This window comes from Pleuronectes platessa, chromosome 1 (assembly GCF_947347685.1).
Source record: "Pleuronectes platessa chromosome 1, fPlePla1.1, whole genome shotgun sequence".
Taxonomy (NCBI): domain Eukaryota; kingdom Metazoa; phylum Chordata; class Actinopteri; order Pleuronectiformes; family Pleuronectidae; genus Pleuronectes; species Pleuronectes platessa.
This window is the reverse complement of record NC_070626.1, coordinates 20,179,455-20,196,302: the sequence shown is the minus strand read 5'-3', so window position 1 is coordinate 20,196,302 and position 16,848 is coordinate 20,179,455. Positions and strand designations below refer to the sequence as shown.

Below are 16,848 nucleotides of genomic sequence, written 5' to 3'. Positions count from 1 at the left end.
ACTCCTAACGAATATTGTTCTGACCCAAGTGATGTCAGTGGCACTCAACCTCAGGACTCTTTGTTCCTCAGGACATATATCTTAAAAAATAGGTCATTGGTACATTTGATTTAGTTTATTCTTCAACTAGAACGGTTCTCAGTAGAGAACAAGGCCCAGCAGTTCCCTTTAGATCCTATCGACTTGCACCAGATTTCACACACTCATAGATATCGGTTCCCTCGTTATGCCTGTGCATGAGTTATTTAATCAAGATACTTGAATTATTTTCTGGGAAAATTGTGAAAATGTTGAAAAATGCCCTATCACAGAAAGTTTCCTGGAACCGCCTCCTGATCCGGATCTACACCAGCACATCATGAGTTCTTCCCTGACCCATATCCGACCTTCCACCAATTTGTCTTGAATAAATTAGGTTGTTTTTGTGCAATCTGGCTTTTCAAACCAACGAACAACCGGATAGAGGTGAAAACATAACCTCCTTGGTGGAGGTCAAAAGGATCAATCATTTCTAAAGCGGCTGGACGTTGTTGTTTATAGAAGTTTTCTTGGAGATTATATTGTCAGCCATTCACGAAAAGTTCTTTGGTTGTTTAAAAACTTTGAAAATACGTGTTTTTTTTTAAACATCTACCTTTTTGGTTGATAACTTACAATAAACCTCTGATGCTGTTGCCTTGACTTTTCGCCGCCTTCTTGGAAAAACTGTTTGTCACAGAAGTGCATCATGGGATATTTTGCGTGGGGAAGGGTCAGAATCAGAATCAGAATTATTTGATTTGCCCAGTATATTTGCACACACAGGAAATTGCCTTGGTTCGGTTGGTGCACTGTACATAAAACAACAATATAAAACAACTATATAAAACAACAACCTATGAGTCTCCTTGGCTCAGGACAGGAAGGACACATTTGGAGGAGCCCTCGGAGCGGGACAGTGAAGTCTGTGATGCAGTCAGTCTTCAAATGCAGCCTCAGAAGGATGCGACCCCCGAACTTGTCAGTTGAATCAATTTATCAAATTCGACCTTTCATTGTTTTGGTAACAACAACAAACCAACAGACTATCAGGCTTGTACTTTGAGCAGTTGATCATTGATTTCATGTTTTGCAGAAAGCTTTGCAGTCTCCTATAGTGATTCACAGATTCAATCTGGCAGATGTGTATCAGCAGATCAGGTTTCAGCCCTAACGTGTCCGATCCGTATTGAATACACTCTCTTTGTTACATTTATTCAGAGACTGTGATTCAGCTTTTAGAGCCACAGCCCTCATTGACCTCATTTTACCTCAGAACCCTTCGACATGCTCCTCTCACTGGAGAGCAGCTCTTCAATCTGGAACAGGAGAGCACCAGATTCACATCAGTGTTTGGAATCGTCCGTAGTTACCTGTTTGTATGACAGGTCTGTGTGTGTTGTAGAATATGACTTCATCGTTTTAAGATATCACAAAAACAAGATTCATCTCACTTGATGCACGTGACACGCAGCATCCAGGCGTCAGTTTCGCTGCACACACAAAATCGGTTTGTGCAACAAAGGACGACTGTTCTCATGCACACGTCCTGTCATCCCCCCCCTCACGTCTCAGTGAGAGAAGACAAAGACAAGGTTACAGGAACAACTGGCTGGAACCATCGGCTGCGGGTACTTGTTTGTCTCGTGTCTGCCCGCACAGCGAGAGTCTTCAGTTTCCGATGAGAAGACTCTCAACCCACCTTCATTCGTCCCTGGAGTCAAAGAGACGGTTCAAGTTGAGTTCAGGGTTGTCAGAGCAGGAGATGAGATAAGAACCTGCATTCATACCCCGAGTCAACAGTCCGCACCATGCAGATCTCTTTATACCAGTGGGTTTCTGATAAGATCACACGTTGAGACTTAATGTCCAAATCTTTAATCCAATACTAGAACTCGGAATGTGCTTTATCCCCAGAACAGATCAAGTAATCCACATAGATTCTCCTTTTATGGACGTCTCTGTTTGTGTGAGCAGCCGTTCTTTAATCGCTGCCCCGAGACAACATTAAATGCATTAAGTAGAATAAAGAAATGTTCAAAAAGTTTCAAACAAATTATTCCAGTGCAGGATTTGTCTTGAATAGCACCTCTGGAGTATATGATAAATAGTTCTGCAGTTCACGTTTCCCCTATAAGAGGTATTTATATCCAGGAACGCGATGCCTTTTTGTGGTAAACTATTCTCAGAATTGGGAGTTTCCAATCTCCGTAGCTAAAGCCCTCGACATTCCATAAATAAGGATATCTCTAGCTGTCTCCCCCTCACACCATGTGTCCGAAAAAATACGCTAACCCCCATGACCGATTCATCTAATTCCTGTCCAAAATATCCTCATGGAAGCTGAACTGAAGCTGGAACATGTTGTCTGGCAGATGCCTGTTCGCTGGGTTAGACGACTTCCCACAGTGACCTCACAGCTCTGAGCATTTTCACATGTAGGGATGGACTTCTGGGTTGAGCTGCAGATAAACTGGGGGGTCACTGACACTGTGGAGTAAAAACATCAGGAGCTCAGATCAAAAAACCTCTAAGTGGGTCAAGGAGAACAACATTAATGTAAACTTTTGACCCCCCCAATCCCCCCTTCACTTGCCATCCCCTCAAGCTATAAATCAAATGTGTAATTTGTGCTTTCTGTTCGTGGACGAGCGGGCGGTGTCCAGATAAGATCATCTGGAGCTCATGCATTTGAAAAACTCCCGAATGGACCCCCATGCGCTGCAGGACGCTGACATCATCCCGCTTTCTAGGGTGCGACCCGATGATGTGATGTGTGTGGACACAGTGAGATCAGCGCTCGGAGCCGTTGGATTGTGGAGCAGGTGCCCGCTGAGCCTGAAGGGCCCCCAGCGATGGGGGGAACCAACATATTGCAGAGGCACCCAGGAAATGGAAATGGACAATAGGATTTGGAGTTCCAACGAAATAAATCATTATCATCTGTCAGTGGAGTATTATTTAGGGGGGGGGGGGGAGGCCTTCGCTGCAGCTGTGACTGTGCATGGAGAGCTCAGGGGTCCAAGAGCCACAGATACGTGCAATCTTGAATTTATAGGCTGCGTCTGATTTGGCTGTTTTATGTGAGAGCAGCACGCTTCCAGCCGACCAAGACCAATCACACGGAGCTCAGGAGAACTGTTTGGCCGAGTTACACAGGATCACAGGGTTTCTAAAGCCCGGCTGCTCTCAGGTGTAACCGACGCTTTCATCCGCCGCTTGTCTCCGACCTCGAGAGAACAAATCTCATGGTTATGCAACAGCTCTTCTTTTCGTCTCCTAAAACCTGTGGATTGATCATTTTGCGTGAATGTGATGTGGTGTTAGGGGAGCGTAGCTATATGAAATCAATAACTGGGGAGAATTGCCAAACCACCATTCCTATCTCTGGATGAAATGATTCCTTTCCTGCCACTCTAAACATTCCTGCTGAATAACCTCGCCTGCATCCCCGTCTGTGTGTGGGTGGGGGTCCTAATCTCTGTGAAAGAGCGAAAGCAAGGGTCTAAATAATGACAAGCCCGAAGCTCTGCCAAGACGCTGGACTGCTGCAGCTCTGCACCTGCTGCCAGTTCAAGCGAGCTGGGAGAGAACACTGAGGGACAAACAACCAGCGCCTCCCTCCCTCCCAGAGAAGCCCCCACTGCTCGTCCTCTGCTCGTCAAGTTTCCTCTCGGAGACGAACCTCCCTACGACCACGAGGAACCGGCTCAGCAACGCCACCCAGGCGCCACAGAGCCGGAGCTGGGGCTGATATTCATTGCTGGAAAGCGAGACACCTGTCATCATCTTCTCCAGGCCCGTGTGTTGGCTCAGAGCTGCGATGGTGTTTCATTACCTTTTCATTCAGAGAAAATCTTTATTAAAGGTGAAGCCGAACAAAGAGGCCAGAAAAACATGGCGGTTAGAAATGTTGTGTCCTGTGTTCCGACATAACAAGAGTCTGCGACCTTGTGATCCTGAGGAGGGACTCCGGTTTAACTCTCACCTCTGGAAATACTTTGCATTCACACACAAGTATATTGTTCAGCCAGTTAATATTTCTTTAAATCTACCCTTGAATTACAGCAACTTGGACGTGCAAAACAAAAAGCGGCAAATCACAAAACACAAGGGAGAATCCATAAAATGTTGGCACAGGCCTGGTATGGCTCAGGGAAGAACCCATTCGGTTTTGGTGCAGATCTGAATCAGGGGGCAGATCCAGGAACTGTTTTAGATCACTTGCTTTGCTGTTTGTAAGATTTAGGTGAAAGGGATCTATTGGCAGAAACTGAATATGAAATAATCCTAGTGATGTTTTCACTAGTGTGTTTCTTTTAAGTTTGTACAAATTGTTTATTTACCCAAGAATTGGCCCTTTATTAAGTACTTTATGTTTAAAGTATATAAAGGTCCCCTCTACGGAGGCGGCCATGTTTTTTTACAGTAGCCCAGACTGGACAAACTAAACACCACGACTGAAAGCTGCCACAGTTTTTTTTTTCATGTTTGTAAGGGGAGGCTGAGCTGAAGGGTATTCAGCTGCAACTTGCAAGTTCACCACTAGATGTCACTAAACTACACACACTGAACCTTTAACTTTTAGAGACAGTGCGCTTTTTGACATCTTCACCAATTTCCCTAAACAAATCTGTCACATTAATGCACTGATATCTATGAGTGTGTGTCATCTAGCTGCAGCTTGATTCAATTTCAGGGGACTGATGAGTTCTACTGACTGCCATTCAAGTTTGGGAGTTAATCATTTTCTATTGCATCGAAAGTTTTAATTCATAACGTGAAACTTGCTGGAGCTGTGTACTCACACATCTGCCAATCGAATCTGTTGTAACTGACCTCCTCTTTTCTTGAACTACTTACACACAAGAGCTGTTGATTTAAGGGGTCACAAAGTCCTTGTGTGGAGATTACGTATTTATACGCACAGTCAGACAAACAGTCTGTAAACAGAGATGAATTCATCCTGTGGTTATCCTCTCATCAAGTGGGCGCCCAGCTACAAAGACTCAGAAATAACAACACAGAAACTTGGTGACGTAAAAAGCCCAGAGAAGCTTTTTCACATCTCTGTTTATGAGTCTACAAAACGCAAATCATTGAACAGGAATGGTCTCCGAGCTCTGCAAAAAACAACATCATTGCTCGCCTCAAGTTTTCCAAAGAGCAGCTTGACTCTAGACAACACTGCAGGGAAAATGCTTATGGGTGAGTTGTTTTGCAGGGCTACGCGTGGGGTGAAAAGGGCGTTGCAAACCAACAGGGACTCATCATCCTGAGGTAAAGCGGAGAGAGCATCGTGATCTGGGGTCTGTGTTGCTTCCTCTGGTCCTTGACAGCATCGAGGGGAAAATAAATTCAAGTATCACCCGGATAATGTCAGCGTGGACGGCAGGGCAACGTCCGAGAACATCAAAGTAGATCTACAACAGAATGACTTCAAACAAAGACAATGTGTCGGAGCCGAAACCTGAACCAGACAGAGGTGCTGGGGAGCAATTCAGTAAGCAGAAATTAAATGTTTTAGCATTTGCCTCTCTGATTGCCCGCAGGCGTATTCTTCTACAGTGGAAACTGCCCAAACCGCCGGCAGAACAATCATGGCAGACTGACCTAATGTCATTCCTTAAATTAGAAAAATCAAATTTTCACTTCGAGGGTCAACGGAGAAATTTTTTACTATATGGCAACCCCTCATCTCATATTTCGATAATGTAGCTACAACTCCTACGGTGTAGAGGTGAACAACACATTATGTTTTGTTTTTTTTTGTCCAGCTGTGCTCTTACATCAATGTGAATGTACAAATGTAAGGTGGTTGATGAGATATTCTGTTTGAAAAGGGAAGACCAACTGGGGTGGGGGGTGGGACAATGTTTTGTATGTTTTCTACTTGTTGGTTTGTTTGTTTGTATGTTTGTTTATATTGCAAAAAAAAAAAAAAAACATGCATCTATTTGTAAAGGTCATGTAACATGATGTGATGTGTTTCAATAAACAGATTTATAAAAAAAAAAGAGGTGCTGGGGAGCGACCTCAAGAGACTCGTCCACACTTCCTCCTGATTATTGTTCAGGTTAATGATTTATGTATCAGATACAGTATCTTTCTACAATATCAATATCTGCATCTTTATATTCAGTAAAGACACAAAAGGGTTTAATTGTTTATGTGTCATTGTCTAACCTGTGCTTATCTATTGTTGCATTCACATTGAAGGATCAAATAATTCAGAGAGCACAAACCTCCGTCAAGGCCCAACAGACCCTGTCTGAGACCCCATTAATATTCACTAGATCAAGTTTTGTATTTGGATCTGCGCTATTTCACACAATGATTTCGCCAATGAAAATGAAAAAATGCGTTATCTCACAATATTAAAGAAGGGAAACAAAAATCTAGATCCCCGTCCAAACTTAATGTGTTTTTTCGCTGACACCATTTTGCACCAAACTCTTGGTGGAGGTAGCAGTGGCATGATTTGAAAAGTTGTCCATTGTGGTGCAATACACAGGTACATATGAGTTTTGCAGAGAAAGTCTGAAGTAATTATTGATAATAACGGCAGCTTTAAGTTTACCAAGACAACTCTCTGAAACTCTTTCATTGAGAACGTTTATTCATAGCTTAAATTTAAGATATTTATGTGTGTTTCCTCTGTGATTATTGTCTTTCCCTCCAAATGTTGTGCCCTGAAAAGGGGAAATGTGAATAAAGTGACTCGGACACGGTGTTTCTTCTGCGTCAGCTTCATCAAGAATGACACCGTGCCCAGAGCTCCCCTAATCCAGCCTCTGCAGGTATTACTAATCCATCAGCAGATGTCATCTTTCATTCAGGCTCTACTAATCAAGTGCAGATTAACTAATCATTAATTTTAACTATCTATCACACATGTGGATGAATGCTGTTATTCTGTATGCACCTGATGCATTTGTTCAGAATATTCAGTTTAATATTCGAAGTTTTATTCAGTATTATAGTTCATAGTAAATGTTTTGTATACTTTCAGGTGACAGTGAAGAAACTGAATACCTCTTCCATCACCTCTGCGCTACTTGGCGACGACACACAGGAAATGAAACCTTCAGTAAAAACAAGAACGGAGCCGGCGAGTCGCTTCAAGTATGTTCGATTTATTTCCAAAAAAATTAGTGTCACCACAAAACATGGTACGAAGATACAGTAATGAAAAAAGCTTCTGACGTCTTTGAATAGTTTCATTAGAGTGTTTTTTTCTTCTTCTTTTTTAATGAAACTGTATAAGGTCACACAAACAGAGAACAGATGAGAGGAGGATCTCTGAAAACCACAATGTCCTACTAGATATACTGATTTACTTCTTTAAAAGCCCTTAAGACACAGAGCCTGTCTGGACACACTGAACAACACAAACTCCATTTTCAGAACAACGTTTCATCACAAACAGGGAACAGGCCACTCAGGTTTTTTTGCACCAGTAACGACACATTTAAAAAAAAGAAAACCAAAGAGACTGGTTGATCACATTAGAATCACGGTTAGAAAAGTATACTTATGTTCCGTACATACAGTATATAAAATGAAATGTCACACATGTATGTACAGAAATAAACATGTAGCCACCACACTTACAGTTACACTTTTAATAAAAAATAATAATTTACATTACATAAGACAAAATGTGTTATCCGGGAGTCATTACACTTTCGACAAAATAGAGAAAAACGTCACTTATTTAAATAGAAAAATGTCAGGTAACTCTTTTTGAACTCGCTGTGCAAATCCGTTTCCTCTTGTCATGTCATGAGGAAACGTCATATGTTCATTGTAAAGTAATGTCTTTAGCCTCGTCCGCGTCTGTTAGAAAATCTATATTTGATAAGGAGTGCATACTTTAGAGCTAAGTGCAAACAAATTGCCCCTCGATGTTGTGCATTAAAATCGGAGTTTTTGGCGGTTCACTTTCAAGCAGCAATAACCCGTCCTCGTAGTAAAATATCTGATAGAAATTCTCTAAAAGGTTATTTTCTTTATATTTTAAAAGTCTAATATTGAACCCACAGTTTGAATGGCCAGTGATATTGCTTTGATAAGGTTAACAGCTTAAGTAGGATAACATCTCCTTGGTAGTGCAGTCCCCTAAAACGTCAGCTCATCTTCACCTCCTCCCTGTCGGAGGCACAGAGGAGGAAGCTGACGGCACGAACGTGTTGACTCTGACCGAGGCAGAGAGGCGAACCGGCCTGATTGGCAGCTGGGAAACGGGCGGAGAGGTTGGATGGATTATCCTCCGCTACCAGGCACTTTGTTCACTGTGGTCTCCAAATGTAAAGACATGTGAAAGCTGAGTTGAGCGGTCGTCAGGTCTCTGCTCTCCGCCCCCTCCCGCCGCCTCTGGTGCTCGGGACCTCGGTGTTCAGGCGTCAGAGATGCAGTTCTGGATCTTGTCCATCCACAGCTGAGCGCTGGGCGCGTCTGAGGCGCAGAAGTTGTAGACTCGCTTGCTGGTCTTCAGCTAGAGAGGCAGCAGATAAGGAGAGTGAATAAATATGGAGTGAAGGGACAGACAGGTACTTGAATTGGCTCCAACAACAGGGAAAGCTTTGCTGTTCTCCACATGGACAGAAAGGACAAGGTCACAAGTCAGGTTTCACTCGAATGTGGCAGAAAATAGTAATTTCCAATTTGTTTAATGAAAATATGAATTCATGCGAGGCTCCATCTACTGCTATTATGACATAGTAATAATTCTATCTCTCCAGCGATTAACCCTCTACAGCAGGGGTGTCAAATTCATTTTAGTTATGGGGCCACATACTGCCCACTTTGATCTCAAAGGTGAGGTGGGACTCCAGCCGGCGTGCTTTTAAAAAACAAATATATATTTTTTTTATTTAGAGCATGCCTTGCATCCGGCGGGCCGAGCTGGACCCCCTGGCGGGCCGTATCTCGCCCGCGGGCCATATGTTTGACACCCCTGCTCTACAGTGTGGCCATATGGCAAAAATGACTGTATCTCAGGTTTACTGAAAAGCAGAAATAAAGAAGGTCTTTTATTTTGATAGAACATAACCAGGAAATCCTGTTTGCACCTCCTGTTAGTGGACATGGGAAACTAGAGATGTCATGGCTCCCGAAATTGACAATTACATGAAAAAGTGGACAGACAAGTCATTTTCTGCTTCATGTATTAATTTGAGGAAGGTGATTCTCATCGGATCTGTTGTCTTTTTAATGGACTTTTAAATCCCATGTATCCATTGTGCTTTCATGTGTTTATTTGCTGAACCTGTTTCTATCAGCTTGCGTGGCAGCTGCATTTCTCACGACTGGCTTTAGAGTGGATCGGACCAATCAGCGTCCTGCGTGTGTTCGGTGTGATGACAGCCAGAAGCTGCGGAGGAGGTTAACGAGGATGCTGCAGCTTCAGTTTCATCAGAGCTGGGGAGTATTTCTTCACCAAAGGAACATCAATGAGGGGTTTTCTCAATGGGAAAGACCTTCCCTCGTTCTTCTCCAGACTGACTTGTGCAACCGTGATAAATGGTGATAGACAGATGGTTCATCCAATCACATGCCAAGTATTTCCTGAAAGCACCTGGGCCTTACTAACCAGTTTCCAACAAAGCTTTCCCAGATGGCTCAGTGCAACAAACCATCTGCTCCTCTGTTTCTATTGCACTTGGTCTCATTCGGTGTTTGATGCACCAAACCTCCAGCCTCAGCCAAACGTAGAATCTTTTTGGAATGTCGAAACATTTCCCCACTTTTAAAAGCACAAACTGAACATGGCAGGAAGTCAGGTTGTTGGAATGAATCATCTTTATAAGTTTGGGTTTATTTTTGCTGGAAAAGCCAGAGTTCATACCTGCAAATATTGGACTGTATTCAAGAGTACAGCACGGCCACAGTGCATCTGTTCTACATTGACTGTGAAAGGGCTATAACAGTGTTTTCAATATGCAAAAGCTGCAAATCACTGGACCTTCGTGTTTCTGCGTACTCACGTCAAAGAACGCCTTTTCACTGATGTGTTTCGGTGCTCCTATAGTGGGCGTGGAGATCAACACGGACTCCACCTCTGCCAGGTCGATGTGGCCCCTGCAGTTGGTGTCCTCCCCGGTGTCATAGTACCTCATCTGTGGAGACATTGGAAGGTTAAACCTGAGGCACCGTCTCCTGGGTTCGAGGATGAGGCGTCTCTCAGGCGCGATCTCTGCTCACCTGGTGTTTTGTGATGTCCAACACGAACCAGCGAGGTTTCCAGCCCTTCAGCAGCGCCCCGCGTTTATACAGGATCCCCTCGTATGACCTGCAGAAATAACACAGTGAGCCGCAGGCCCGTTTCAACTGGACGTCCTCTGGATGGCAGATTAGGGCTGTTATCAGTCATCTTGAACCGCATTTCTACCACAGTTCTTGTTTTGTTCGTTTGGAGCCCATTCCAGCAGGGAGACAAACTCGTCTTCCATATGTTCTGTTGGTACATTATGTTCCCTCAATGTAAAGAGGCCAAAAGCGGGTGTGCGTGTTTTTCTCGGTGAGAGTGAAGACCAGGGGGGTCCATGCTGGAGGTTTCAACTCTCATATTTCATCTTTCCCTACATTTTTGCACTGATGTCCAGCTCATGCTCCTGTCTCAAGAATTCTGCTGTAAACATCTGGCCATATAGAAACTTATATTATCCATCAGTGATTTATCGCACGTGATAAAATGTCGGTGAACTTTTTCTGGATCGAGAAATGTGATAAGCAGGGACAAGATTTACATAAAGTAGATTTCGATCACCATTTGTCCAGCTCAGGACAACATCCAGATATTTGGGCCAAGAGTTTGTGCTTTGACCTCACAGTAATTGTAGAATTACACACCCAGAGTTTAACAGAGTACAGACAATCCTCACAAACATGACACGCAGCATACCGCAGCCCTGACTCATCTTTACCAAACTGAACCGGCCCTCAGCGGCAGTTTGTGAGTGAATCAAATGTGGACCTCATGTTTGTGTCGGGACTCAGGAAGTTCACGGCCCACCTGTTCTCCTCGCTCTTGGGGGTGAACTGGTTGTAAAGCGTTGCGGCGCGGCGGTTGATGCCGTTGGCCGCGGTGGTGGAGCGGTCCTCGCCCAGCGGGCTGTCCGGCAGGTGCAGCATGGAGCGCCGCTGGAAGATCTGCAGGCTGGACGTGGGAATGAGGCTCGAGATGGACACCGACTGTTTGCAGAGCTGCTGACACGCGAGACAACAAAGTGTGAGGAGGGAGGAATACACGTGAAGAGTTTTACACAGTTGTAATGACTGGATGTGCGATGCTATGTTTTTGTCTGCAAATCCTTTAAACTTTGGTGCGAGTCCCAATCAGGGGGCGGATGCAGGAATCTTGTTTACACTTTCTTCAATACGGTATTTTGAGTTAGGACATTTTTTTTAAATGTTTCCCTAATTTCTCTGAGAATCATTCATGGATCTTTGAGAAAAACATCAGGCATGTTTTGAGGACTGATATTTATGAGTGTGCAGAATTTCGTGCCGATCCAAATAAAAATCTGGATCTAGTGAATTTAATGTTGGTTTCATCAGGGAACGGTTGGGCCTTGGCAGAGGTGTATGCTCTGGTCTTTTTTATGTAACGTCATCTTTCTTTTTTCTAGCACTCACATTGCCTTCTTGTGTGAGGTCTTCCTGAATGCTGATCCTGACTCTCTCCAGAGTCGTCTGCCATTTCTCAGGGGCCTGGTTCAGCTCGGCCTCCAGCTTCTCAATGTCCTGCAGCACACGTGACAGCCAGTGAGGATGATAAATGCGATTCGTGGTCCAACACAAACTTGAGGTCACAGTTTGGGTAGGGGTCTCTTACCGCGAGGAGTTTGGTGATGGCATTGGGCTGAGCGCGGCTCACGCTGCTGTAACACGGCCAAACGATCCTCCTCTTGCTGTTGGAGATGGTGTCTGCCTCCTCCGAGCTCTCCGACCTCACAGCCATCATCCGCCAGTCGTAACAAGGCCCCGTGGACAGTGTCTCGTCCGTGAAGAAGTCCCATTTGTTCAGGCTGGGGATTCCGGTCGACGGCTTCAGGATCACCTGCAACACAACGATTTTACCCAGAATCAGATGTCGTCCTATGGTGTTGATTACGTAAAGTTGTGTGGGAGATGGTAAAATAGAAATAGAAACTTCTCTATGACCAATTAAGAAGTCATGCGATTTCCTCTTATTGAATTACCACACAGCCAAAATATAACAGGAAACATCATCACCATCGAGCATCAGCTCTTTCTTCAAAACAAGACTGAAATCAGTAACAGAACTTCTCTCTCTTCGAGAACTGCACAAAGGGAAACACTCCTAAATTATCATAAATAACAAAATAACCACAATCATACGTTTGAAAAAACTCCAGAAATATGAGATAAATTAAGGATTTCATCAAAGTCGACTTGGGTCAGAGATTTGGATTCTTTACTAAAAATAAAACAATAGGAGAAAGCTACAAGTCAGAGTGTCAACAAAACAAAAACTGTTGCAGAAATTTCATATTTTTTCACTGATCGTTTGGAAAGTTTTTAGTTTGGAAAATGTATCTATTGTGTTGGTTATAGCAGAAGAGGAGGAATTATCCAAATTCCTCAATTGAGTAAAGTATTGCTATAAAGTAATCGAGTACAACCACTGAACAACAATTAAATATTATTTACAAATTATTTATTTTTACAAAGGAAACAATAACCCTCTCGTCTGGTCTAATGCAGGAAACAACTCATTACTTTTTGATAATTCAGTAACAAACTATTGGACTGTGTCTGTCTACAGTCCACACAGTCCAAACAATAACATATATATTCACTTAATTTATTTATCTCTATTTTCAGATCTGATGCAAAGCCTCCTCTCAGGCTGTGAAGTTGAAGTTGCTGTTCCTGTGCACAGAGCTGACATCAGCATCATTACGGTCCAGCGGGACAAACATGCTGTGGGTAGAGGGAGCTCGGCTCCATGAGAGCAGCCGCTGGTCTCAAACCCTCACCTCGCTCTCCGAGGGGCTGTACATGTAGTTGAAGAAGATGGGACTCCTCCTGTGCATCCTGTTGATGCACTCCCAGATACAGATGCCTCTGCGGGCCTGTTTGTCACCTTTGTCGTCAAACAGCAAGCCTGTCAAGAAACACAGAGATGATGATGATGATGATGATGATGATGATGATGAAGAATACGGGACGGTTCTTCTCTCAGATCCTTTCGCTTTATACGAACGCTCCAGTCAGAAAGGTTGTAGGGTTTTTGTGTTCTTTGTGAACCAGACTCCTTTGACAGCATATCAGCACAGAATTTATCTTCAAATAGAGACACAGTAGAGCAGACACGTCTCACGTCTTCGTTTTTTATGATTTGTTTCGTTTACTTTAACTCAGCATCACTATATCAGTTCTCTCTCCAGGTATGTGTAAGAAAACATAAAAAGAAATTCATCTCAATTATTATCTCTGCTTCTTTTCCTTTGAGCGTCCAGGAGAGCTGGAGCTTATCCCAGCTGACACTTCGCCAGTGTATCTCAGGGACAGGGTCACACCCACAGAGAATTAAAATGAATTCTCCCTGGCCCCAATCTGAATGTTCTTGGATTGTTGGGATTTGACCCGGGAAGCCTCTTGCTTGTCATTTCTGTGATGCATTTTTACGAATAGTTTAAAAGTAAAGGGAACACTCGTAAAAGAAAATATCATTCGTTAATGTTAAAATACTAATTCATCGGTTTTATCAAAGTCATATACAGTCAGTTTCAGTGAAGCATTTCCACAGCATAAGAAGAGATCATATTAGAAACGGTTCAAATTGCAAAGGACACTGACCATGCTCCAAGCGCTCATAGTCTGAGTCCAACAGGAAGTTCTTGAAGCGGTTAGAGATGTGATGATAGGCCAAGAACTTCAGATAATACTGATTAAACTCAAACTCCAGAGGATGTTGCTCCAAAATCTGCAAAGACACGAAAAGATGGATGAGAATTAACAGGGAGAGAGAGAGAGAGAGAGAGGGTCAGGGTGAGTGTGGCAGCTGGATCGTGTCCTCGTGTTGGGGCTTCATATCCCTGCACTGCACAAATGACCAACTAGAAACAGGAAAGAACGCCTCGTGTCTGTGTGGGGGCAAAGGTCGACGATATCATCACCGCCAGACACAATCCAGACTGGGCCGCAGCCCCATTGTTCCCATCCAGTGGTGTGAGGTGGCCAACCAGTGAGAAGTGCCGAATATTTGAGGCCACCTGGGTTTACTGGCGAAAACAACAGCTGTTGTGGAGATGATGCTCATCTATTTTCAGCTCTTGTCCGAATCCCCTTTCCCCCTGTTTATATCTCTCCAGACCCCAGGACCTTTGCCAAAGTGTCTTCGCTGCCAAGCCTACGGTTTCAAAAGACAAATGCAGAAACTATGTGTTGATGTAAGTGTATGGGAGTGGGTCCGTACGACCCCTGGAGACACGAAAGAGCCTACAACATCCTCTAAAGTTAGTATTTGAGAGCGGACACGGATCTCTGGACCTCAGCTGTCTGAGCACCCACCCCCCCGCCCCTCAGTGAAATCCTGAGGCACACACGAACATTCCTTGAGACTCTCAATCCCCAAAACTGCAATTTTCCACATGGAGCTCTAAACACGCACTGCACTGTGAAGGGATGCTGAAAAACAAGCGCAGTCAGCTCAGCGCTGATCACGGGGGGTTCACGGGCCATCTGGGCTGCAGCCCCCATCGCACACACTGGGCTGCAACACACTGGTTTACACACACAGTGCTGGGAGGTGCAAAACTGAACCAAATGTATAGTTAATGACAGCTGAATTTCTCACATTCCTCACCCCCTCGCCTCTTTGCTTTTGAGGAATGCGGTGAGCTCACAGAGACGATGTGAGTGACGTTCGGCCGCGGAGGGAAAGCAGAGAGGAGTCACAAGGAAGTGGGGGGGCAGTGACACTCACCTGGTGCACGCAGTCCAGGAACTGCAGGAAGATGGGCGTGAAGCCGCTGCCCTGGCTGCTAGGACTCAGGTTGCTCCGCTGGCTGAACTTGTGGCCGAACGACAGCCACTCCTTCTCCAGCAGCACCTGAAATCCCTCCAGCGTGCGGTAGAAGGGATCGCTCAGCAGCTGCGCCAAAGACAGCACCTGCACGCGGAGAGCGAAAAAAACACATCAGCGCCACCAACAGTAGAAAAAAGGGAGTGAATATTTTTAGAAAGGGATTCAGCAGGTTTCAACCAAGTGAATTTAAGACCTTTTAAAAGCTTTTGAAGACCACAGTGAATGAAATTTAAGACCCATGACCAACCCGACAGATATGACAGTATATCAGAGTCCTAGACTTGCAAATTGAAGATAAGGTGAAAAAGCCAGAAAACCATCAAACACCAAGTTATCTCCAGTGTTGGGATGTAAAAAAGTGCATTTACTTAGTTAAAGAGGAGATAAAGTTTATTCTTAATATTTGATCGTTTTATCACCATAGGACAACAAAATCAGCAACCAGTGTCCAGATTTGTTTTCTTCTTCTGACTGCATAATGTTTAACTGATCATCTGCTATCAATAACATTTATATAACATTGGAGCAAAGTCGCACTTGAAGTCCACAAAACACCATTTGCAAACCACTTGTCTACACATGCAATGTGCTTGGCCTGCTTCCCTGCCCGTGTCTCCTCCAACACAAACTAATGAGCCCTGACGCGTGTGGAATGAGCGGGAAAAACAGTCCGTGGCTTCCCCCGAGGGGCTAGTAAGCAGTCAGGCCCCGAGTGGCAGAGAGAGCCCCCTGTGCCATGGCACTCGAATAAAACCCTCAGATTATAGAGGGATTACAGCAGATTTGAGAGAAGGAGAAAGGCATGAGAGAGCGGAGTGGATATGAGAAAGGGGGTTAGACAGAGGATAAGGAGGAGAAACAGGACGCCGGGTTTAGAGAGAAAGCAGAGACGGTTCTGCATCCTGTCTGCTGGGTGTCTATGGTCCGTGGACAGAGGCAGGAGAGCCGGAGCATATGGAGCCCATTTGCCTGTGTGGACCAATCAGGACGTGGCGTGATGGAGCCGGTGGCCCGTGGAGAGAGAGAGATGCTCCGGGCCGAACACGTGCCTGGCATGAGGGGTCCACAAAGCGGACTCTTAAACAGCAGCCCAGGGCTTCACAAGCCCACCGTCAACACATTCGAAGGTCGAGCACTTTGCAACACAAACATGTGCACGTTAACAGGTCAACATGGAAAATATGAGCTCAGAGAGCGAGTATGTGATGAAATGCTGAGTGCGGCAGCAAACAGATACTGGAAATTGATCAGGATCGACACGGACAGTTCTGTTTACATGCCTCGAAATCAGAGCCGTGAACGTTCGTGATTAAATTCGGCACAAATCAGTGACATATGGCTCCAAGACCACGGACCTTTTCATTATCCATCTCCAGCACCATCGTGTCAACAGTGACAAGAGCGATTAGAAGATGAGCGAGTGAGGCAGGTGAGGCCAGATTTATGATTCACACATGGCTCGTGCGGAGGTGCCGTCTGCGGAAGATCTCTAATAAACTCTGTCGTGAAAATCCAAACATCACATTTAAACCATTATAAGCTACGTGTTCCTGCTTTAAGTCTCAATCTATGAAGGTAGGACGATGAAGCCCTATCAACATGACACAGTCATTCAAACAGCTGTCCACAAGTAAAGCTCTGTTTATCAGGTACTGGCTTGTTAAACTGTTGTGTGACTGCATCTGGATCCTCTTTAAATCTTTATTGGAACAGGATAGTGTTTGTTGGTTTTAACATGAAAAACAGTTAAAAAACAAAAACAAGGAACT

General features: G+C 44.4%; 1 protein-coding gene across 2 annotated transcripts in view; it reads right to left on the bottom strand.

Moving 5' to 3' along the window:
- Positions 1–7,134: 7,134 nt before the first annotated feature.
- The window catches only part of sbf2 (SET binding factor 2), a 91,106-nt gene continuing 81,392 nt past the window's right edge, over positions 7,135–16,848 (bottom strand). For both annotated transcript variants that reach the window (XM_053413914.1, XM_053413990.1), the window contains 9 exons: positions 14,978–15,163; positions 13,849–13,975; positions 13,026–13,153; positions 11,858–12,082; positions 11,659–11,766; positions 11,036–11,226; positions 10,225–10,312; positions 10,008–10,139; positions 7,135–8,515 (listed from right to left, as the gene is read on the bottom strand). In XM_053413914.1, the coding sequence (XP_053269889.1) occupies positions 8,417–8,515; positions 10,008–10,139; positions 10,225–10,312; positions 11,036–11,226; positions 11,659–11,766; positions 11,858–12,082; positions 13,026–13,153; positions 13,849–13,975; positions 14,978–15,163 (1,284 nt within the window). In that variant the 3' untranslated portion in view covers positions 7,135–8,416. The remainder of the gene's footprint in view (positions 8,516–10,007; positions 10,140–10,224; positions 10,313–11,035; positions 11,227–11,658; positions 11,767–11,857; positions 12,083–13,025; positions 13,154–13,848; positions 13,976–14,977; positions 15,164–16,848) is intronic.